The following is a 26,754-nucleotide window of genomic DNA, read 5'->3' as shown; positions in this document are numbered from 1 at the left end:
TTTCGGCTGGCTGGGCAGAACATGTTTTTAAAAACTTTAAATATATTGGCCCTTGACAGCGCAATACACAAAAAAATCTGGTGGGAAATTGTACACCCAATCATATCTCCCATAAATGTCCTTACGCGAGCGTAAATCGTTGTATGTGATGTGTTCTTACACATGTAGAAGTTAGGTACAAGTTATTATCGGGGGGGGGGGGGGGGGCGATTGTCCGATTGGTCTAAAGCGCTCTCCGTTACGGATCACTGTCATCTCACCTCTGCCTGCGTGGGTTAGAGTCTCTGATTCGGCTAATATTGGAATTTGTGAGAAAGCTTGCCATTAGCTTCTCGTGGGTCGGTGGTTCTTTCCGGTGTTTTTCCGGGTTCTTCCTCCACCATTAAGACTGGCCACTATGTATAGCCTATCGTGTGCTGAAAAATCGCGTTAAACTCTAAAACAACAACAACAACAAAAAAACAATTATCAGAAAGAAAGGGAATGAAAACACTGGTTTTTTTTATTATTACGTTGTTTGATGAGATTGTAAAATTAAATGTGCATACACCAGCCCACTCTTTCCGACATCAATAGAGTCGAAAGGAAGCTAGAGAGTGAAAAGACAGAATTCCTTAGATCAGTCGTGCAAATATTACAAAGTCAAAGAGTATGGGTAAATAATTAAAGCAAAGACAAACGTTGTGCTTGATACTGGCCACTTTCCTGACTCTGTATTCAACATAAATGATATTAGTGAACCAAAAATGTGCTATGTATTTACATCATAACATGTATTTTGACAAAGTCTATAAATTAAACCTGTTAAGATATTGAACAACGAGACAGAGTATAATACATAATTTGTTGAGGCTGCAACCGCCATAAACGGAAATACAGCAAATAGAGCTTGCTGCATTTCTGCAAGTTTTTATGTACGACGGACATAAAGAGGTAAGCCAAAGTTAAAGAGGAAGAAAAACATTTTAAATGGGTAAATATGTAGCAGTATTCCGTTTACATTATATTGCCGGTTAAGATCAGCAATCAAAAGTAAATAAGCTACATGCTTTTGCTGAAAGTCAGTTTGGGTTTTACTAGCGGTAAGACGATAGTTAGTTAAGTAAATAAACTGCAATTTTATGAAATGAAAAGACCAATATATTGGTCATTTTTGCTGACATCTTCAGGTGTCGTAAAATTGTAACCAGTTAGTATAGAAATCAGTAGACTAACACCTAACATTTCCAGTGTCGTATCTTATGTAATACTTTGTCTTAATGCAAATTGCATTCTAATTCCCGTGTTAGTACCCTATCTGAATAATTCATCATTGTAGAAGCATTTTGGATCTTATTTATCTGTGGATCTACGATGCTAAAACTATTTGGGATTTTATCGCTAACTCCAACACCGAACTGTTGCATCTTCAACACTAGCATAGTCGCGGCGTCTGCTTCTGTTCAGACCAACTCCCGGGCGCTACGACTAAAGAGCTGTGGGCGGCGAACTCGCTGTGGGTGGATGGAGGTATGCGGACCCAACCCGAAAGCTTCAAAACCAGCTAGGCGTCGATATTCGACGCAGGGTAAGAAGGGTAAGGGTATGGAAGACTAAACGTATACGCGCCTTCGTGGCATAAACTACATTTAGCCAACACAATCAGAACCCGCGCAGCCCCAACAAAACTGAAGATTCGTTCGATAATTCGGAGTCAGCTGGGGCGAGATGAGGCCTCGGGCCAGATAGACATCGGTCAGGGGGCCTTCTCGATCACATGAAGGCTAGCCAATGTCACGTGAGAATAATTACGCATTCACGCATCAAAAGATTCCTCGTATGTCTCGCTACAAAAGCTCAATTGATAAGGCCTAAGTTAGACGGCTTGATGGTTTAAGCAACCCTGTAATAGCTGGGGCGATAACTGTCAATGAAAGCATCGAGGGCTAGAAGTGCTATGTGCGCTGCCACAGAATCAACAAAACGCCCCCCTTCGCCAAGCCATTAAAACTCCAGTCCACGCTGCTCATCGTATACCTATGACTCGTACGCGCACCTCGACTGTAAAGAATCTTGGAGGTAGAGGACGCTCTGCGAGGGACGGCTAAACGAACCAGGATATCTACAGAAGTACTTGTTAGGTCGATAAACAAAATGGCGCCGTTACAGCTGTGTCCTTGGAGATGGGTGAGGACGTCATTTTCTCCACCGGTATTGTATCAAAATAATTACTTATGGCTGCTGCTCGTTTTCTCTAAACAACTTGGATGCCAGCCGGTTGCTCGTAAAGGCCAAAATCAACGAGAAAAATCAAAATCTGTGTCGCGGCTGGGGTCAAGCTCAACATAATTATGCCCCCCCCCCCCCCACCAGATGCTACTCGACAAAGACATATCTGAAGAAGAGTAAATGCTGATCCTTGACGACGTGGACAAGAACGTGATCCCCGAGAACGTGAAAAGGGGCACTCGACGCTGGTGCCTTTGATTCAGACGTAAAAAGGGGCTGCTCTTTTGCACAAAGGACGAAACATCAGCTGAGATCCTGGGTTCAAAAACTTATTTTTATGCAATCAACTGAGGATGATAATTATAATTAATATGCGGTGGTTGAGTATTAATCATGAATATGTTTAATGAAAATTATTCCAGTTTAATTTAACCACTTCACAATTTTCTGCCTAATAATAGATGCTGTTTTACCATATAAAGTTAACACGAGATGAATTATTCTCTCACAACCTTAACCGCTTGGTTTCTGCAAAGCAAGATTAACTATTAACAGACTAAACAGAATGATAAATCAAATCAAATCACGCGCCGCTAAAATGCAAGATCGACATTATTTTTAGGGAAAAATAACCTCAGACTCTCAATAGTAGCAACGTGTTGTTGAATTATTATTAGGTCAGACTGATAGCCTGGAATATTTCTGTCCCACCCTACTTCTGATTTGAGCATAAACCTACTTCTGGATATCTCTTTCAGGATTTTGCATGATCGGAAACTTCATGGATCACGTGCCAAATGACGCTGCTCTAAATGCAGTGAAGCAGCTGATTGCATGTGGTGTGGCCAATCACAAAATCTCTAGCACCTATATTCTCCATGGTCATCGTGACGTAGGCCAGACAGAATGTCCTGGTAACAAGCTGTATGACCTCATCCAGGCATGGCCCCACTACAGCAGACATCAAGGATAAGTCTTGCTGGAATCTCATTAATTATGATCAGAAGTAATCAAAATTTAAAATGACTATCCAATAAAGTGGGCCAAGACCTGCATGCAATATAATAAAATGGATTGTACTTTGCAGTCACATTGGGGGGGGGGGGGTTATTGGGGTCCACTGCTCCCTACTAAGGAGTGAATGGATAAATCTGCTATGCTCTTAATTTGCTACAAGAATAATATGAAAAATCTTCGGCACAAAATTTTAATTAAAGATTAAATGTAAGTAGTTCTACCTTTATTTATAAGATATTAAACTGTGCCTGACCTAGTATGTAGTTTTTTTCGTATTAATAATAATAATAATAATAATGTTAATAATAATAATAATAATGATGATGGTGGTTATGATGATGATGATGATGATAATAATAATAATAATAATTTAGAAGTAGATGTAATATTAGTCAAGCAATGTTCTTCACAACACAATGCCACTACCACTACTGACTTCACCAACACAATAACACAACCAGTACTGACTTCATTAACACAATGCCACTACCACTACTGACTTCACCAACACAATGCCACTACCACTACTGATTTCACCAACACAATGCCACTACCACTACTGATTTCACCAACACAATGCCACTACCACTACTGACTTCACCAACACAATGCCACTACCACTACTGACTTCACCAACACAATGCCACTACCACTACTGACTTCACCAACACAATGCCACTACCACTACTGACTTCACCAACACAATGCCACTACCACTATTGATTTCACCAACACAATGCCACTACCACTACTGATTTCACCAACACAATAACACTACCACTACTGATTTCACCAACACAATGCCACTACCACTACTGATTTCACCAACACAATGTCACTACCACTACTGATTTCACCAACACAATGCCACTACCACTACTGACTTCACCAACACAATGCCACTACCACTACTGACTTCACCAACACAATGCCACTACCACTACTGACTTCACCAACACAATGCCACTACCACTACTGACTTCACCAACACAATGCCACTACCACTACTGACTTCACCAACACAATGCCACTGACTTCACCAACACAATGTCACTACCACTACTGACTTCACCAACACAATGCCACTACCACTACTGACTTCACCAACACAATGTCACTACCACTACTGACTTCATTAACACAATGCCACTACCACTACTGACTTCACCAACACAATGCCACTACCACTACTGACTTCACCAACACAATGCCACTACCACTACTGACTTCACCAACACAATGCCACTACCACTATTGATTTCACCAACACAATGCCACTACCACTACTGATTTCACCAACACAATAACACTACCACTACTGATTTCACCAACACAATGCCACTACCACTACTGATTTCACTAACACAATGTCACTACCACTACTGATTTCACCAACACAATGCCACTACCACTACTGACTTCACCAACACAATGCCACTACCACTACTGACTTCACCAACACAATGCCACTACCACTACTGACTTCACCAACACAATGCCACTACCACTACTGACTTCACCAACACAATGCCACTACCACTACTGACTTCACCAACACAATGCCACTACCACTACTGACTTCACCAACACAATGCCACTGACTTCACCAACACAATGTCACTACCACTACTGACTTCACCAACACAATGCCACTACCACTACTGACTTCACCAACACAATGTCACTACCACTACTGACTTCATTAACACAATGCCACTACCACTACTGACTTCACCAACACAATGTCACTACCACTACTGACTTCATTAACACAATGCCACTACCACTACTGACTTCACCAACACAATGTCACTACCACTACTGACTTCACCAACACAATGTCACTACCACTACTGACTTCACCAACACAATGCCACTACCACTACTGACTTCACCAACACAATGTCACTACCACTACTGACTTCATTAACACAATGCCACTACCACTACTGACTTCACCAACACAATGTCACTACCACTACTGACTTCATTAACACAATGCCACTACCACTACTGACTTCACCAACACAATGTCACTACCACTACTGACTTCACCAACACAATGTCACTACCACTACTGACTTCACCAACACAATGCCACTACCACTACTGACTTCACCAACACAATGTCACTACCACTACTGACTTCATTAACACAATGCCACTACCACTACTGACTTCACCAACACAATGTCACTACCACTACTGACTTCATTAACACAATGCCACTACCACTACTGACTTCACCAACACAATGTCACTACCACTACTGACTTCACCAACACAATGTCACTACCACTACTGACTTCACCAACACAATGTCACTACCACTACTTACTTCATTAACACAATGCCACTACCACTACTGACTTCACCAACACAATGTCACTACCACTAATGACTTCACCAACACAATGCCACTACCACTATTGATTTCACCAACACAATGCCACTACCACTACTGACTTCACCAACACAATGCCACTACCACTACTGACTTCACCAACACAATGCCACTACCACTACTGACTTCACCAACACAATGCCACTACCACTACTGACTTCACCAACACAATGTCACTACCACTACTGACTTCACCAACACAATGCCACTACCACTACTGACTTCACCAACACAATGTCACTACCACTACTGACTTCACCAACACAATGCCACTACCACTACTGACTTCACCAACACAATGCCACTACCACTACTGACTTCACCAACACAATGCCACTACCACTACTGACTTCACCAACACAATGCCACTACCACTACTGACTTCACCAACACAATGCCACTACCACTACTGACTTCACCAACACAATGTCACTACCACTACTGACTTCACCAACACAATGCCACTACCACTACTGACTTCACCAACACAATGCCACTACCACTACTGACTTCACCAACACAATGCCACTACAACCACTGATTTCACCAACATAATGCCACCATTAATACTAAACTCATCAATGTAATTCAATCATTAGTACTGAATTAACCATCACAATTCGACTACTCTACTGAATTCACCAAAATAATGCCACCACTACTACTGAATTTAGCAATATAATGTCATTACTACTACTAAATTCACCAACATAATGCAACTACTACTAAAAGCTTCACCGTCATAATTCCACTACTACTACACCATCTTTATTCCACTATTATTACTGACTTCACCATCATAATGTCACTATTACTACTTACTTCACCATCATAATGCAACTACTACTACTTTCTTCATAATCATAACGCAACTACTACTACTGACTTCACCATCATAATGTCACTATTACCACTGACTTCACCATCATAATGTCACTACTACCACTGACTTCACCATCATAATGTCACCACTACCACTGACTTCACCATCATAATGTCACCACTACCACTGACTTCACCATCATAATATCACCACTACCACTGACTTCACCATCATAATGTCACCACTACCACTGACTTCACCATCATAATGTCACCACTACCACTGACTTCACCATCATAATGTCACCACTACCACTGACTTCACCATCATAATGTCACCCCTACCACTGACTTCACCATCATAATGTCACCACTACCACTGACTTCACCATCATAATGTCACTACTACCACTGACTTCACCATCATGTCACCACTACCACTGACTTCACCATCATAATGCCACTACTGCTACTAACTTCAACAGCACAATGCCACTACTGCCACTGACTTTACTATCATACTACTACTACAACTTCTACTGACCACACCATCATACTACTACTATTGTTACTGACTTCGCATCATACCTCACCATGATAATGCTACTACTACTAATTCTACTGACCACACCATCATAATACGAATACTACTACTTACTTCAACATCACATTTCCACTAGTACTACTACTTACCTCAACATCACATTTCCACTAGTACTACTACTTACCTCAACATCACATTTCCACTAGTACTACTACTTACCTCAACATCACATTTCCACTAGTACTACTACTTACTTCAACATCACATTTCCACTAGTACTACTACTTACCTCAACATTATCATGCCACTTTTTCGGATATGATAATAATTATACTTCAAGAACAGCAGCAATGGCAGCATCAACAAATACTACTACTTCTAATACTGATACTACTACTTCCAACACTACTGCAACATTTTCATCCCTCTGAGTTTCAACACTCTCAGTCCGTAGTTGAACTGCAAGGACACGTAGAGTTAAAATCTTCTAGTTAGCAAGAATCCGTCTCCTTTTTTCAAACATTCCTCCTTCGTGTCCTCCTGCTACTCCTACAATGTTATCCTACTTTGCACCTACAGGTCGTTGTCCTGCAACAACTACTGAAGATGATTCATCTTTTATCCTATATCTGCCATGACATAATTTATTTATGGAAATAGGAATGAGTTAAATGTCCACCTCTTCTCGCTCTTATACACACCATAATGGCTCTGCATCGCTATATTTTCCTACTCGATCTATGTCGCAAAATTAACACGTGACATATTTCACAATACCTCTTGTCGTAAAGAACCAACCTGACTCAATCGTCCAATGGGAAATGAGTCCAAACTCGTCAACATGTTGATTATTACTATTTTAAAAGTTATAAACACCTAATTATAGTTCATATGTAATCTGCGGTGATACGCCTAAACAAGAACACAATATAGATATATAATACTCTAATATGTACTATCAGGAAAAAAAATTACCGGGAAAATGACGCATAAACAAGCCAAATTGTTTATCAGAAGTGACTAATAAAATAAATAGTATCACTACTAACCCAAACTGCAGATAAAATACAAGAATTAGAGAGTGAAACAATTCAAGAGAGAACATGAATTACAATCAAATCAATCTGTATTTAGAAATATAATGATAAAGAAAACAAGCGTTTAGAACTCGGAAAGGACTTGGTTCGCACTTTAATTCCTTAATACCGTGCAAAATTATGCATGCTTTAAGTATCAAGTTATTCTATCTCGTAGAGACCTCGTGATAATTGGCTTATACTATCAACTGTTTGCTTTTTGCCATCCAGTCAAGGGAACGTGTTTTATTTGTTCAATGCATCCAAGGTTGTTGTATCCCTTTGTTTCGTATCTTGCTTCAAATGCAATTTTTCTCAAGGTCGTGATTTAGTTTTAGTTTAGAAGTTGCTTTGGACATTTTCTTTACGTACATTTTTATGAGAGGGAAGCAAACACGTAAATGATGTTTCCTTCTCCATCGTCGTCAAATTGGTCACACACTTTACTGTTATGAGTAGCACGAGTACTTGTTTTCATTGTATAGGTGAATATTTTGTCATGTTGATGAATACGTCACCATAAAGACGAGGAACATAAGTGCAAGTCATATTATTACAATATTGTGTTTTCAGATGATTATAATATAGGCTTTCTGATATTGAAGTTGACAAAATCGGCAGGCATTGATTTATTTAATGTATTTTATAATGTTGATACCAACCAAATCATTGTACACAAATTTCCTCGAATTAAACTGTGGCCTCAGATCAGTTGCACATTTAACTAGAAACCTGATTTCAAACATTGTCCATACTCCTGCCATATAATGCACTGTTTGAGTAAATTAGACCAAGCCGTTAGATTTAGCAGTCGTTCATTCTTAAATGAATTACAATTGTTGTTAACCTTGGTAACGTTTACACAGGCCTTTTGTTTCTAGAATGCATACTCAATATTTTGAGCCTTTATTTTGGGGAAAAGATCATTAATTTGTTGGAAATATTGTCAATTACGTCTACATTAATAGAAAATTTCCCCTTTAAGCCTACTCTTGAACATTCTGTTTCTTTTTTATTATTATCGTATTTGCTCTTGAAGCATGAGTTTACCTTTTTCATTCTTTCTATTACTTTTTGGTTCTCTTTAAGCTGTAACAAAATCAAGCGAAGTATGTATATCTAGTAATATGTTAATACAAAATGAAATGCCATATATATTTCACAAAGGAATTATCTAAGAGATATAACAAGTAATGAAATGTTTAATTGTACTATGTGGTTCTCAAATTATAAATTAAACTTTTCTGGACTCCAAAAAAGGCAAATTCATGAAATGGATAGAACCAACATTTTAAACATGTTATCGGACAACATTAGATAACAAGCCAAAGATAATCTATTAATATTTTGTTGTCAATACAACAAGAGGCATGATTTTAAAAATTATCGTATTATATATCGATTTTATTCAAAAAATATAAATTTTGATATCTCCTTCTTAGTTAATGAAATTGGGTGCATTTTTGCCCTTTTCATATGATTTTACTTTATGATGTTTACTATAGTGATTTAAACAACGATTTAACAACATTCATAGTTTGTTTACTTCTCTGGATCACAGACCAATAAACCATATATCCATATATTCCCATTAATTATATAAACAGTTAATATAAGTAGCTATGTTTCGGAAATTACGTACAGTAGATAACATCCTGAGATTATCACAACTAATCACGTGACCACATACGTGGTCATAAATTTTATAAACGTGGTCGACGAGGGGACTAATCCAAAATCCTGTAGGCGATAATAAAATGACGACTTCAACATGGAGGATCATCAACTCGCAAGTATCTTAGATCATGAACATGCGCACTCAATGATTTTAGTAACTTGTTAACGGAAAATATTCTGAGAATCTGTAGGCACGTTAATAGGTGACTGGATTTGAAAATCAACGATAAAAAGCACATAAAGTCTTTGCTACGGTGATATTACAAAATAAAGTCATACGTTTATAGTCAAATTTGGTGATCTCAAAATCGTACTGATTTTTATGCATGTGACCATTCTAGACAGAGATTGGCTTCTTGTTATAAAAGGAGAAAACAAACGCAGACCACTTTTGTTTGATAAATAACTATAGCATCCGGTTTTTAAATGAAAAAGTATATGATAAGAAATATAGGAAATCCATATGCGAACTAGGAAACAGCGACAAGAATACGTTGATAAACGGCATTTTCAAAATTATTGATGCAATTGGGACAACTATTTAAATACTATTGTGCTATCATGGGATGGACAATTGATAATGATAATCATTTTTAGAATGTCAGTATCAGGATTGAAAGGAAGTGTGTGCTTAAACGTTATATTTAGAGAATTGAAAATAATATATATATTTTACATTGATGTAAATCAATATAAATTTGCACTGGAGCAGCACTACAGTGCATAATAAATCGACCACCGACAAAAATAGTTTCTTGTATTAGGAATGAAAGAATAAACAATATACAAACATTTTCGAACAACATTTATAAAAAACTGTTTATTCTTATAGAGATGGTGTAGCGATTATTGATAATATCATTAGCATTTGCTTTTTTTTGTTTTTTGTCAACCAACAATGTTTGCTATTCATTGGACTTTCAAAAGTGAAAGAGAAAAATACAAAGTGACAATCAAATATTCAAGAACAGTTGCTGATGGTAAGAAACTAAACAATGGTAACAACCAAACTAAATTTAATGATAGTCCTTGGTTTTTGTCTTTCTAGGAACACATTCATGGTTTTGTAGGTGTGACTGGTGGAGTTGGTGCTTACCTTAGCACAGGTGACACGTCTGTATATTTAATAAATATAAATATAGATATGAGTAAACAAAACTTAACGATCGCTCCGGTGGCCTAAGTAGTTACAGCATCCGTCTCGGATGCGGTAAATTGCCTGTTGGAACCCCAGCTGAGTAATACCAAACTTATCAAAATGGTACTAGCTTGGCGCTTAGTATTAAGATGTTAGTTTTGGGACTGGTTGGCCTGGAATCAGGGCAATGCGACTGGGTAGGACATGATACCACATGCATGCGGCATGATGCATCAGTGCTGGACATGACTATGAACTGCCACACTGCAGACATTGTAGCCATATGACTGAAATATTATTATAACTAAGTTAAAATTCCAAACCACATACCCACACAACTTAACGAAAAGATAAATTCTCTAATAAGAACATTTCACACGCAATTTTGTTCTGATGATTACTTTCATTAAACAGATGGGATTCGGATGATTATGATGACTATTTCGTGTTGTCTGGTGGACTTGGTGCTCTGATTCTTGATCTGACAGTTCTAAATGTTGTCAGTAATATAAGTAATCAGTGGAGCTGTAAATGTACATATTACAACCGCCTGCCAAAAATCGTTTTTGGAGATAAACCTCGTGCTTATAAACAATCGTTAAAATTTAAATCGATAGAGAGCAGACAAACAAGTAATATTCGAGACTGCGGATTCTCAATATATTGCGGATTATGCTGAATCATTGGTATACTACCTCGGTCGTTATAAATTATATGATTATGAAATCAAGATTTAAATCAATAAACATTTATCAAAATGTGTGTAGCACATTGGCCCATTTTTCCGTTTAACATAATCCTCGATGATGTTAGTGTTTTTAAACAGCAGAAAAACTTGCAGTTAAGTCTGTACATGTTTTTACATTATCCTGATAAGCGTATCATACAACTGTATCACCAGGTCTAATATTAGTTGTTTTTTTTTAAAAGTTAAGTCCCTTGTTTGGTTCGTGTATTGGGAGACCTAGTTTCAATCTCGTATATATGGCAGTAATTGTACCAATTAGGTTTTATGATATTATTTGATTGTTGCATGGAATAAACGACGTAATCTGAGCATGTCGAAAATACACATAAATTTATTTCAACATTGCTAATGTTGCATGCAGTTACTAATTCCGTATCATTGTCTCTACTTTCCTTAAAATGGCATATATCCCATAACAATGATTCTGTATTAAGATCTTCACAGCCTATGTTTATTCCACAATAATTATTATCTAGGTTCAATAACCAAATATTACTCTATGCTCATTTATATTTCCATTAACTTTGCACTGTCGGAAATGTCAGTATTTTTCCATACTGCTCAGATTCATACTGCATTGCATGTTTGTCTAACAATAGTACCGTGCATTAGGAACTACTCTGCAAGAAACATTGTAAGCTCTTGTAATAGATACATTAGAATTTGATTTATTAAAGTTGTTTGTGGATGAACTAAACAAGCTGTTTCGTCCACAAATGGAACTTTCAAAAGAGCAAACGTATGAACGCAATTTTATCAATGTTCAATGCAAACATATGAGACGCAGTAATTGAAAATACCATTCTGATCATTTAAAGAGTTATTTATTTGAAATATTAATAACTTTTTGCAAAAGGAATGATTCAGACTATGACCTCTGCTCTCTAGAGTAAATACGAATAGCATAGCAACCTATATTGCGGCCAGGTGCTATCACGTAGGTGTATCTATCACAGACGTGCCATTTTACAAGTCAGACAGAACACTAAATTAGAGACATAAATGCAGCTCATGGTTTTGTTAAGAAGGTGAGGTTATCAGGACCATAAGCCAAGACGAAGAAGCAGCATTGTTTCCGCTGAATAAATGGACTGCCACACATCATCGGCTTTGCAAGTCTCCCCGTTCAAATATTTTGATTTCAGGTTAGACAACCGATAGAAGCCATAAAGATCATAGTTGGGGCTCCATAACAAAAAGCATGCAAATGACAGGGCATAAATATACGTCTTCTTTAGCTGGTAATAAGAATGGCAATAAATATCCTTACCTTCATGCATGTTGAATTTCCTCAGAATATAATTTCTTGACAATACAAATTAAAAGAATACATATTTTCCCACCATTATGATTCTAGACAATAAACGACAGAAAATAAATACGGGTGCAGATGATTTAAATGCTCAAATCACACGCAAATAATTCGGAATTGACCAAGTAAATCGATTCCATCACAAGCAGAAAAGCAGCATTGCGTTGGATCAACAAAAATCAAAATAAAACCATTCCAAACCAGCTGGAAAAGTTGTTTCAATGCTCATTCATTCACAATATGGCTTTAATTTTAATTTCAAGTAGACCAAAACGAGAATTTAAACTAAGACGAAGTTCAAATGACGCTGGGTGGTGCTCATTAATACAATTATTACTGTGTATTGATAACACTTTGGTTGTGTACTTATTTTGGAATACAGCACGAATTCAATTAATTTGTTTATTATAGTGTTTTTTATAATCAAGCCTTCGATAGAAAAACAGAATGAGTATGTAATAAAAGGGTCGTGCAGTACTACTCAGAGAAAATCTTTCATATCTTCCATATAAATGCAATAACCTACGAATCCTCTTTATTTGCCGGATCTAAAATGCTACAGAAAATACATCAGTGCCATAAATGATTACGTTCCCCATTGTATATTATCATTTGGCCGAATCTAAATGTTCAAGGATGCAACTCCATATAAATGTCTGATCATAACTGGTATTAATGTTGACGGCCCAGTGAATGTAACCATTCTGCAACATCTAAATGACCATTTCCGCAAATGTAATGCATAATCTGCTTGATGCCAGATATTTCCTAGTGAATACAACCATTTAGCAAGATCACAAACGACCATAAGCACAAATGTTGATCTTTCAGTGAATCCAACCATTAGGCGACATCTAAATGACCGTGTTCTCCACTGAGTGTCTCTTAACTGTGTACCTGAATATAGACGTTTTCCAGCGAATACAACTATTTTTCGACTCTAAATGCCCAATACAAAACTATTTATGAATAAAAATGGATCAATGATGTCAACAACTATTAATGAATGGTCATATTGTTATTTAATTAAGTAACTTTTTATGTCCTGAATTTACATAACGGAAAAGATGAAATTTGATATTAAATAACAAGCCAAATTACAAAACGACACCACTTCCTGCTGCCGGATCGTCATTATTTTGTGGATGGTAGCACAGGACAAGAAAACACTATTATAGTAAAACATGCTGCGTCAATATTGTTAATAAAGATCGGACAAAATACAATTGATGTGAGTTTGATTCAAGGCAATACAACATATAATTGTCTATACTCCTTTTAACCATATTTAATTCCAGTGTAACAACACACATGATAACGATACAAATAAAAACTAGCATTCGACGATATCAAAATTAACAAAGCTAACATGAATAAACTGTATGATTGCATATATTTAACACAATCTTATTAAAATATGTCAACATTTTCTTTCTCGATTTATTCTCGCAAATCTTTATATTGCCCAGTCATCTCTTTCAGGAATGTACTTTTGTGTGCATTTTGTAGATAATGTGGCGGTAACACACCATTATCAACGCGAAAAAGCGTGCAAATAATCACAAAAACTAGCAGTTATGTTCGCCATGGATATTGTGATGTGGGCGACAAGCTATGTCGTTGTCTACTGGGGAAAACAAAAGAACTATGTAAGCCTTATTTATGTCTTTTTGTCACAGTAAACTATTTCAGTCCAATAGTTATGTTGTACATTTCCATCGCTGCGGTGATTATTGTTGTGTTCTAAGCGTAATGTTGATGTTGATCGAGAGTGAGTGTGATGAAGCGGGGTGGGGGTTATTATGCTGACCACCGTTAAGTGTATATATATATATATATATATATATATATATATATATATATATATATATATATATATATATATATATATATATATAAACGATAGACTTCTAAGCTGAATGTACCTTTAAAGTAAGATATTTTCGTGATGGTTTGTAGGGCAAACACAATCCAGATGCCACTAAGATATCGTAAAGAAAATGGAACCTTTTTCGTCGTGTCATATGAATTTCTGATTTGCATTATTATTTTCTTTATTTGACAAGGAATTAGAAAAACAATTTCACTAGCAGAAATATTTTTTACTCAGAGAATGCAACAGGAATAGCATATCAAGAATACATATACACCCACGAGAAGAGAGGGAGAACCTGCCGTGGATACGGATTAGTCTGGTTCAAATCTGTTGTCTTTAAATAGAAACGCTATTAAAGATAAACAAATATCTTTTATAAGATAGCTTCGGACCAATATTAACTTCACACGTGACCTGCGAATACCCAGAGGTGTTTTATATTCCATTAGAAACCTAATTTAGTTCTGAAATAATGTCTACATGGTAGCAGTAGATAGTATCAGTTGCCGAAACTGTACCTTTTAATCATCCTTTCAAAACTAAATGACTTTGCCGCATGTCGCTTTTGCTCAGCCCCATTTCGTAAGTCGTGTATAAATTAAGGTATTATGAAAAGCCATGGTTTGGTGTCTAAACATTGCCGCAGGCTAGAGTTAATCTCTTACGCTAGGTTACAGTGAATAGAGAGAAGACCCGACATCTTGAATCGGCACAGGTGTTGGATCGCGCGACATCATACCTATGTGTTACAGCTTAGTCCTAAGATCAGAGGAACCTGCGAGGGACCGGGGCGTGTTCTAAATCCGTCCCCACGTGGACAGACAGCGAGAAGGGCATTGTCCCCTAAGTTTGATTGGATCGGGTTAAAGCGACACCCAATAGGAATTGAGATAGAAGTGTGATAACAATTTTGATCCGATTTATAACTTCTAACTAGCAAGCAAAAATTTAGTCTCACCTGGGAAGAATGCTGAGCAAAATAGGGTTACTCCAAGGAAGCCACTCGTAATTTGGTGGTAAAACTTAGAGAGGACATTCTAATGAAAGACAATGCTTCATAAAGGTCAGTAAGTTATTTGTTCGATTTTTGTAGAATATTAAGGCATTGTAATTGTAATTATGTGTAGTATGTATACTTCATTACTAGGATCGTTTAGTACATAGAAGTACCTTTGTAGCGTTCATATACAAGCGTATTTGAGTATTATGTAGGGAATCTTGTTGATCGTTAACTTGTGGTCAGAATTAATTTTTTCATTCGCTATAGGTTACTTCGTAGTCAACTAGTACATTTATTCATGTGATATGTTAAAATTTACACATGCTTGAATTGTGAATTTGGAAAATAGTTGAAGTGTGTAAGGTTAGTTAATATAGATGTATGGATATATCAGAGCATGGATATGTGAATATTTGTGCACTTTGTATGAGTTGTAATGTACAGAAATGCGTCTGATTGTTGTGACATTGTTTAAGATAATGGGAGTACGAATATGTAATGATGTGACTCAATTTATTGATTGATGTCTGAGAAGTAATGGATACCGTGCTTTTATTATTTTATTATTATTATTTTATTTACCATACTAAAACGTATGAGCATTTCGATGTGAATTAATGCGTGACTGAAGAAAGTTAATAGCCGTTATCTGATGATAGGCTGGGGGTAGTGTGAGATGAGAGGGCTAAGGAAACTATTGTACAGTCCTTGTATTTTCACAGGAAGCTTTTGGGGGACAGAACTTCCGGTTCAGTTGAGCCTCGAGTCTCTAAGAAGGGATACGGAAGTGTGACTAGCAGAGCAGTCGGATTCGACAAATCTAGTTGGTGGAGAGAGTCGACGAGAAAGCGGAAAAGGAGTCGAGGAGTAGAAAGTGGAGAAGAAAGAGGGGTATTGAGAAGTCGAGGAGGAGAAAGAATTTGGAGAAAGCCGGGAGGAAGAGGAGAAGGATTTGGAGGTAAAGGTGAGAAGAATACACAAATGAGAAGAATACAAGGACAGGTGGCAACATATCTCACACTACTGATCAGGTGATGCAATAGACTATCACAGGGTAGATCGTAATGAGAGTACTTGGGAAATTTTAATCATTTGACTAGTGAATTGTAATTAAATTGTTATTCATTGAATTTCACTCTTTTGTATATTCAATCATTGAACCGTCGGTATTGCTGACTGGGAGTTCGGAGCTTTACATCTATCTTTCACTAATTTAACTTCCAACCAAAATCGAGCCTGGGTGGGACGTCTATAATAATCTAAATAAAATATTGGGAGCACCCCACCCCAACCATAATACATCAACCACAGTGGCGGCATAACAACCCGTCACACCAGACCCCTGTTAGCTTTATCTTTGATATTCTCCTTCACTACCCCAAACCACAATCCAATGCATTTGTGAGCAAAATATGATGAATATGTTCCGACTCCAACAGGATATATTAAAACAAAAATTCATAACCCTTCGTGATTGTAATTATCATTCTGTAATTGCGATTCTGCTCACAAGAAAGATATGATTATCGTTTTTTCATCACTGTTTACATTGATAGTAGTAGTAGTTGTTGTGGTTCTTGTTGTTGCAAGAGTACTAATAATATACCGCATCCATTTATCGATCTACCTTTTTGGTCTATTGTATATACACAATGTTCACATTTTGTCACTTCTTTCTTATTTTAACGTAATATCTGGTAAGAATACATTGAGCTTCGTAGCATTTAGCTCTGGTTAAATGTCAAGAGATATGTTATCCTATGACTGACGTGTTGTGATGGGTCATTTGTATGACCTTTCTATCAGAATGATCATGCCTAACGTTTGACACTGTCTCTGATAATTCCAAGTCCATTTGTTCAAATCGGACATTTGCGAAAGGTATGTTTGATGATACTCCTTTTTGCAGCACAGCTGCTCATGAGATTCTGTTGATAATTACATCATTGTTGATATAGGATCAATGTCTTGCGTTTCTGATGATAATTACATCACTGTAGAAGAATCAACTTGATATAAGGTTTCTGTTGATAATAACATCATTGTAGAAGAACCAACTTGATATAAGGTTTCTATTGATAATAATATCATTGTAGAAGAATCAACTTGATATACGGTTTCTGTTGATAATAACATCATTGTAGAAGAACCAACTTGATGTCAGGTTTCTATTGATAATAATATCATTGTAGAAGAATCAACTTTATATACGGTTTCTGTTGATAATAACATCATTGTAGAAGAACCAACTTGATGTCAGGTTCACGTTGATAATCACAACTTTAAAAATTTAGACGAAATATGAAATATTAGATAACATAAAAACGACGGACGGAAAATTTGAACGGTCTTAAAATATACAAATGTAAGGAGCCTATAGTTTAATTTTCCAGATGAATTCACTGTTTTTGGCGTGTTTTGCTTTCCTCGCGTGCACGGAAGAGGTTTATGCTGGACAATGCGCATGTGCCGACATCCCTTTAAATGTCTTATCTGGACCCAGTCTTACTAGTCACGCTCTAACATCACTCTCAGTTGGAGACTGCCTTACATACCACGATCATGACGAGATTGGGTTAGATGGAATTACATGGGCGAGCGTTGATTATAATGGACAGGTAAATGATGAATTGTTGTCAAGATTGAACAGCCAAACGAAATATATGTAAATAGAAATACAAATAAAACATTTTTGTTTATTTCTATACACTTAATTAAAAAGTAATAAAACAAATATCAATATTGAGTCATACAGAAATGAACTTTTCCATCGTAATATCAAGCACCATATGTTTTGCCATTTCGTATATGACCACACACGTAAGTATGAATAGACAGTGAAAGATAGTAACTTGTTCAGATAGGAATGCTCTACTCATGTGTAAATACAAAGTAATAACAGCGTGTTAGTTGTAGACTGTCCTTTGAAACGAGTTTTAATGTAAATAAATCTCTTAGCAATTTCATCTTTGGTTCTTCTCCTAAACCGGTTTTTCCATCATTGTTCACGAATGTTTTATGTGCTTTAAACTTCGTTAGCGTAAGAATCGTCGACATGCTGGCTTACTTCAGATTCGTATGGGCCTTAAATTAAACAACAAGCCGTAGAAAATGATGTCCATTGTCTTTAACATCGCCTTAGATAAAGGAATTTAGTTTTTAACATATTACAAACTGGAAAATTTCTGTGTATCAGTAGGAAATATGGTATTATCAGTATGTATTCATTTTGTCCATGTACAAAATTATATTTTATTCCACGTTGTATCTATCTTAATGTTTATGCTTTTACAACACTCTTCTAAACAGTAAATGTTTTGTTACAGAAAGCGTGGATTTCCAAAAGCTATGTGAACATTAAACTTTGCAACTTAGATAAACATAGAAGAGCAGGTAAGTCAAACACTTGAACTAATCTTGAAAGTAATCCGTGTTTTCTTTCACTAACAAGTACTAGGTCGTGGAAGTAAATTGCTTTGTAATAGATATAATTTCAGAGTCACATACTTTGTCGTAAATATGTATACCATATAGAAGAGACAAAAACCAACGTATGAAATAATCTCATACGAATCCTAAAAACCAAATATTGTGATAAACGTTTAAGGTAAAAGAAGAAACAAAACGATAAAAATTAAAAAGTGATTTTCTTCTATCGTAATATCTGGGCATCACTGACTCTATTATTAAACGGCAATCTTTTGTTCACATATCAAAACATCAGTTCAGCTGAGCGGCTGCCCACATATCGTAACCCGTGCCGAATGGGGAGCCAGGGCCCCAACAAGCCACTCGGGACACCTTCCGGCGACCCCTAAATACGTCTTCATACACCACGGGGCTTCTCCTGGTTGTCATAACAAGACTGATTGCATTGCAAAAGTACGCTCTTATCAAAATTATCACATGGACGGCCACCGTAAGTAATAATTAGTTTGTGACACAAATTTTAAAAAAGGTCTTATCATCAACATTTGTTATTTCACTCAGATAACTCTACCGTACTACTATGATTCACGCTATTTCACCTCATCGCATATAAAGCTTTGTCACTAAAATTTTATAAATTTACGTCGCTTGAAAACAAATAATAGTGTTTAGTGAATTGAATATGTGGAATCTCTTACGAATTCATCGAAGGTCATCCAAATATGTTTTTTGTTCTTTTAGCAAGTGTCATCACGTTTTACGATTTCAGTACTTTTTATAAATAAGAATTGGAGATTTACGTGAATTATCAGGAGATATTTATTAATGTAAATTTCAAATGTCAAAATGAACATTGGTGGTTCTTTCCTTCTTAATGTATGTCCACTATGATGGGGCTATAGTGTAGCGACGTATGTGGATAATGTATGACATAACCTTTTGAATTTTACTATGATAACATGAGTGCATTAGAAATTCTTATTTCAGTATAGTAATTGAAGGTACTTGTTTTAATACTTTGTGGCAGCATCCAGTGATTTTAACACTTGTTTCACACGTTGTGAGATTGGCTTATTTAGATTTTGAATATAGTCCGAAGTTAAGTAAATACAGTTCTAAGTTCCTGTTCCAGGTATAATTTCGAATGGAGTATTTATATTTGATTGTGGATTTTACATTTGAGTCAATGCCGGACACAGACGATGTTAAATCTGGACCCTATGCACGTCAACACATAGATTTAAGTTGATTGTTTGATTTTCACATTTATACTGCTCAACTACTTGGATTGTATTAACAGCATATTTTCTTATAGAATATTTGAAGATTTATGGTAAATGGCTAGCAATTACAAACCAAATACAGTTATCAAGTACTCGTCCATAATTTTGGGAGCAGATGTTACCATCTATGATTATAAATTGTTTCGATAAAATGGAATGTTTCACATCTGATCCTCAAACTAAATTTTGGGGCTGGAGCAAGGTGACAAACTCCGCGGATAAATTCTTCATCGATTCACGTTCATGTGAAGATCATATTTCTTTCAATACAAATTTTACATTGGTCAAAGTTTTCTGCATAGTTTGTCTTGTACACGATTTAAATCACGAACATTACATTATATGAGTTTCCTCGTTCGACACTCTGTCGGGGTGTTTTTTAAATTTCCTCTGATTCGAAATGGTCGAAATCGGCCAATCACAGGACAAACTGTAGATGTAAGAATATTTAACCTTCGAGTCATGTCCAACTGGCGACCACTCTGGTGGCCTAGTGGTTAGAGCGTCCGCCTTTGGTGCGGGAGGTCGTGGGTTCGATCCCCGGCCGAGTCATACCAAAGACTTACAAAAATTGTACTAACAGCTTCATCGCTAGGCGCTCAGCATTAAGAGGTTAGTGTTAGGACTGGTCGGCCTGGTGTCAGGATAATATGACTGGGTGGGACATCATGCTACATGTCTGCGGCATTATGCCCCAGTGCTAGACATCACTATAAACAGCCACATTGCAGACATCGTAGCGATATGACTGAATACTGTTAAAGCTACGTTAAAAATCCAAATCACATCACATCACATCACATTACATCACAAGTCAAACTGGCGAACTCCAGATTAATACAAGGAAATCATAGCACTTTTATACAAACCGTTCAGTTACTTGCGCGATTGTGTTATCAATAGAGAGGAAGCAGCCGGTGATACTAGAAAACTAGACCAGCCGACAATAGGTACAGTATAAATTTGAAAGGCTTATATTGCGCAGAGGCAGTTTGATTAAAGAGCTTTGCCCATCCCTTCTGTTCTAATGATCACATTTAAACCTCCAAATTTCCGTATTTTCTTTTACTGGGAACACAAATTTTCCTGTCTGAGTTTGTCATAATCAGATATAATGCAGGATATGCTGATGAATCCAAAGTGAACCGGTTTATCTGACTTTTAGAAAACAAATAGCAACCCGCAAACAAATTTCATGATCGCAATTGAGTACTCATGATTCTTATACTTGATGTGATTATTAGAATATCCTCTTTAGATCATGGATGGAAAATCTTAATGTCTCTTATGAGAAATCAAGATCTCAGGTTTCTACGCACAAAAGGTGGGAGAAGAGACCGCTGTTCTGGAATGGATTCGTGTTCGAACACTTTGACTAGTAACCACAATACATCCAGACAAGAGCTTCCTTTATTCATATTTAATTTGCACGAATGTTACAGATTGGTCAGATATCGGCTACAGTTTCATCGTCGGGGAGGACGCCCATGTGTATGAAGGCAGAGGGTGGGATGAAATCGGTGCACATACATACAACTACAATAGTGTTGGTCTAGGTAAGATTTGGTCTATATGTGAATGGCATGTGACTTTCTCTAAAGTCTAGTGGGATGCGAATACATGACAATTTATACGCAGAACCTTTATACAATACGAAATATACATAAATAATATTTTTGTACAGGTATTTAAGTTATTGTCTGAGATGAAGTTTTAGTCAGACGAAACATGATTAGTTTTCGTTCATAAGACATTTGACACTGATTACTTTAACTGAGCCAGAAGAAATGGGTGATATAAGTGAGGTGTTTTTTTGTGTGTTTTTTTTTTTCTTTTTACAACACTTGTCATTAATGTCATTACGCTTCGGTTGCTTTAATAAACATTGACGCTTCTCATAGAAATTGACATATAACATTAGTGACAAAACAAAGTGTATGATTTAATTTCAAGTAGGCAAAGGTAAATAGTAAAGCAGTACAAAATGAACAAAGACTTAGAATTAGTACAGATCATTTGTTGCCAGCCACTGATTCAACGTTCAATCATTTCTGAAGACGACTGGCCCAGCGTATTTGTCCATATACTTTTGAAGGCTACTGGCTCAGATTGTTTTCGTATACTGACTCGGCGTTTGTCACAAACGTTTGATGACAACTAAAGAAACGATTAATATATACTTAGTTTTGAAGACCATTGGCCAAAGCATTTTTTCATATATTTTTAAGGCTACTGGTTCTGCGTTTTTCGTAAAGTTTTGAATGCTACTGGCTGAGCGTTTTATTCGTTTTTCATCCGTTTAGAAGACGACTTCCACAGCTTTTTCATAATATTTAAAGACTAATGGATATCTCCTTGGTAAAATCAATAAATTGTGTATCATAAACTGTAGATTTCACATTCCTTATCTATGACCTCAGTTGATCGATTTTTGAAAATGTTTTCCCCACATTCATCAACCACCTAATTTTGACTGTTACCCCTAATCTACCCCTTTTCCAGCTTCAATTTGTTGTCTAAAATTAAAAACCCCATGATACTGCTCTGGAATCATAAGTCCATGCCAAAATTATTATTCTTTCTAAAGGCAAATTCCACTAGACAGAGGCACGGGTAAATGCAGCAATAAACGAGCTACCAAATAACGTTTACTAATGAAGACAGCATGCATTACATTTCTACAATATGTATCATATCTGTGACAAATGGGTTACTAACGAAGCAGTCGTAGGGAAACGGTTAGACATGCATTCCTCGCCTACTTGTGAAGTCGCGCAAGTTGAAGCAGGTACAAAAATGAATCTATCTTTGAAATATATAAAGTAAGATATCGTGATCACTTAACTTGAAAATGCAGGGGTTCCGCGCAACAAAAGTGTAATGTAATTTATAAATATTTAAAACATTTTCCACGATATTTTTATTATATATCTGGATACGACACTCGTCTGATTAAAAAGGTCCTAGTAAAAACAATCCAAATCAGGAGGTTTCAGTTACACAAAGTTACCTTGCGTAGTAGTATCCCCTGTACTATTAGACTTAATTTGCTTGGTAGTATCCCCTGTACTATTTGACTTAATTACTTTGCTTGGTAGTATCCCTTGTATTATTAGACTTAATTACTTTGCTTGGTAGTATCCCCTGTGATATTAGACTTAAATACTTTGCTTGATAGTATCCCCTGTACTATTGGGCTTAATTACTTTGTTTGGTAGTATCCCCTGTGATATTAGACTTAATTCATTTGCTTGGTAGTATCCACTGTATTATTCGACTTAATTACTTTGTTTGGTAGTATCCCTTGTGATATTAGACTTAATTAATTTGCCTAGTAGTATGCCTTTTGATATTAGACTTAATTACTTAGCCAAATAGTATCCCCTGTGATATTAGACTTAATTACTTTGACAAGTTGTTGTTGTTGTGGGGTTTAACGTCATTTTTCAGCACACGATAGGCTATGCATGGCGGCCAGTATTAATGGTGGAGGAAGAACCCGGGTAAACCCTGGTAAAGACCACCGACCCACGAGGAGCTTCTGGCAAGCTTTCTCACTTACCCACATTGGCCGAATCCTAGACTCAAACCCACGCAGACAGAGATGAGATGGCAGTGATCTGTAACAGAGAGCGCTTTAAACCACTCGGCCACTCGGGGCCCACTTTGCCTAGTAGTATCTCCTCTGCTTTTAGACTTAATTACTTTGGCTAGTAGTATCTCCTGTACTGTTTGACTTAATTACTTTGCTTAGTAGTATCTCCTCTGCTTTTAGACTTAATTACTTTGGCTAGTAGTATCTCCTGTACTGTTTGACTTAATTACATTGCTTGGTAGTATCCCCTGTGTTATTAGACTTAATTACTTTGCTTTGTAGTATTCCCTGTACTATTAAACTTAATTACTTTTCTTGGTAGTATCCCCTGTGATATTAGACTGTCAGGAGTAAGCAGGCAATTTGGGTGTTTTATGTGCAGATTACAATGATCAAATGCCTTGCCGCAGTTTAAAAAACTAAAGAGTAATTTTTTATGATTTCCTTCAGTTTTAACAAGGTAAGTTAGCAGTATAATTTGACGAAATAGATACAATTTTAACTTCTGTTCTCCTCGATCACGTGATTCACTTAACGAAAAGTGATAAGTCTTAATTAGTTTGAATATTTGTAGCAAATTCAGTCTTCTTGCGACGTTTACTTATTATACGAATACGAATGTAAATCTTGTGCATTTGAAATTATTTATTTGTATTTAGTGTTGCGTCCAGCTAAGCAAAATATGTAATAAATCAATAAAATTCATCTTACAATTTTTTCAAATTTCAGGTTTTCTTTCAAATTGTGAAAATTAGTGAGCTCACTTTGCGTGTAATACATATACCGGGTCAAGATGCTTTAAACCTGCATTAAAAACGATATTCATATAAAACAATCTGTGTGTTTTAACGACTTAATGCTCTTAGCGAAAGGAAAAGAAAAGAGCGAGAACCAACAAGTTTTGTCAAATTCATCAAATAACCTACAGTGAATGATATCCTAAAATAGTCACAGCCGTTCTATGACAAATCCAAATGTACAGAGTTATAAAAAAATTGCAGTGGTGTTCCGAATAAATTTCAATATTGAACATGCTGATGTGCCAATAGCCTCGAATATGCTAATGTGCCAACTGCCTTGTTATTATTACAATTATAGAATCCAAAATGCCCTTGAATGAATTCACATAAAGCCCCAAATAGTTTTTTAGACTGACAATATTGAGTACTTTGAGATTCCAGCGAATAATTTAAAATAATTCCCATCAAATATAACTGAAACACAACTAAAAGTGATTCCTCTAAAGACTGATGTTAGGACAGATATGAGTATTTTTAGGTAAGGAACATAAATATAGTAAGCTAAGACACAATCACAGAGCCAGGATGCTGGTAATTTTCGAATCAAATTCCTAAACAACCTGCTTCTAGAACATTCATAAGTTCTAAAGCTAGACCTTGATTTCAACATCTGTAAAAATGTTTACCTCCAATTAATAACGAATCTAATACATAATCTGAAATCATAGAGACATATTAACTATGTAATATGTTGTTTACAGAATAATAGGACATTATTCACGTAGGCTCTAAACCCGATTACTAACCACAGTTAACCACAGAATATCTTATCCATGATAATATGTTATATACATAACATATAATCATGGATAAGAGCCAACACACAATAATTAAACAAAACAAGACGTGAATATTTATAGTGGTACATTCAGATTAAATTGAAACTACTGCAACATTGTCATCCCTCGGAAATTAAACTCTCTTTATTTGTAGTTCAACTGAATGGTAAATGGAGGCAACAAACTGGAGTGCAATCATGACTTAACGAAAAATATGTAATTAAAAAGTATGCCATTTCAACATTGACATAATGAAACTGAAATATAGTCTGCCTGACTATTAAAATGATAATTAAATCACAGTATAGCAAGAGTGATCACATATTGATATATTATTCCTTAGATCAACCATTAATGAATGACCCCTTATACCGGATTTCTTACAATGTTTCATGTATCGTCTGTTCTTGCCATTCCAGCAGCAAAGTTTGGTCTCTAACTTCTTCAAATTTATTTCAGGAATTTGCGTCATAGGAAATTTCATGGATCACGCGCCGAACAACGCTACTCTAACTGTCATTAAGGAATTGATTGCATGTGGCGTGGCTCATCACAAGATTTCAAGCAGCTATATTCTCCATGGGCATCGTGATGTGGGCCAGACAGCATGTCCGGGAACAAAACTGTATGACCTTATCCAGCACTGGCCACACTTCAGCAAACATAACGCATAATTTACGCCAGATGTGAACTAATCATGTCCAAAAGTTAATAAGATTGACCATGACGAATAAAGGAGTTTAGGAATTCACTAAGTACGATAAGACGGATTGTTCTTTTTGGTTACGAGAGAGAGAGAGAGAGAGAGAGATCATTGTTGTTCCCGAAAACACTGGTTCTGGAATATGCAGACTATTTCAGGTATCGTATTATAGCTCATCAACATAATCTTGACAAATATTCCTAGTCTTATTTTCATTACGTTCTAAAATATCAAACTCAGACATTTCATATTTATACTGTTCTCGATGATTTCACATCGTTCAAAATACGAGTTGAAACATGATTCATTCAATAACACTTGTGTTCAATTTCCCAATATAAAT

At 36.4% G+C, this 26,754-nt stretch overlaps 1 protein-coding gene across 1 annotated transcript in view; it reads left to right on the top strand.

Moving 5' to 3' along the window:
- LOC149778367 (peptidoglycan recognition protein 3-like) overlaps positions 1-26,459 on the top strand; it is a 35,196-nt gene extending 8,737 nt beyond the window's left edge. Inside the window, exons 6-13 of the mRNA XM_089938328.1 lie at positions 2,967-3,169; positions 10,797-10,861; positions 11,301-11,385; positions 18,216-18,440; positions 19,149-19,215; positions 19,547-19,741; positions 21,977-22,090; positions 26,168-26,459. Coding sequence (XP_089794454.1) covers positions 2,967-3,169; positions 10,797-10,861; positions 11,301-11,385; positions 18,216-18,440; positions 19,149-19,215; positions 19,547-19,741; positions 21,977-22,090; positions 26,168-26,382 — 1,169 coding nt within the window. The 3' untranslated portion in view covers positions 26,383-26,459. The remainder of the gene's footprint in view (positions 1-2,966; positions 3,170-10,796; positions 10,862-11,300; positions 11,386-18,215; positions 18,441-19,148; positions 19,216-19,546; positions 19,742-21,976; positions 22,091-26,167) is intronic.
- Positions 26,460-26,754: the final 295 nt, after the last annotated feature.

Source organism: Sinohyriopsis cumingii, chromosome 17 (assembly GCF_028554795.1).
Source record: "Sinohyriopsis cumingii isolate HCF-2022 chromosome 17, ASM2855479v2, whole genome shotgun sequence".
Taxonomy (NCBI): domain Eukaryota; kingdom Metazoa; phylum Mollusca; class Bivalvia; order Unionida; family Unionidae; genus Sinohyriopsis; species Sinohyriopsis cumingii.
This window is presented reverse-complemented; position numbering and strand designations above follow the sequence as displayed.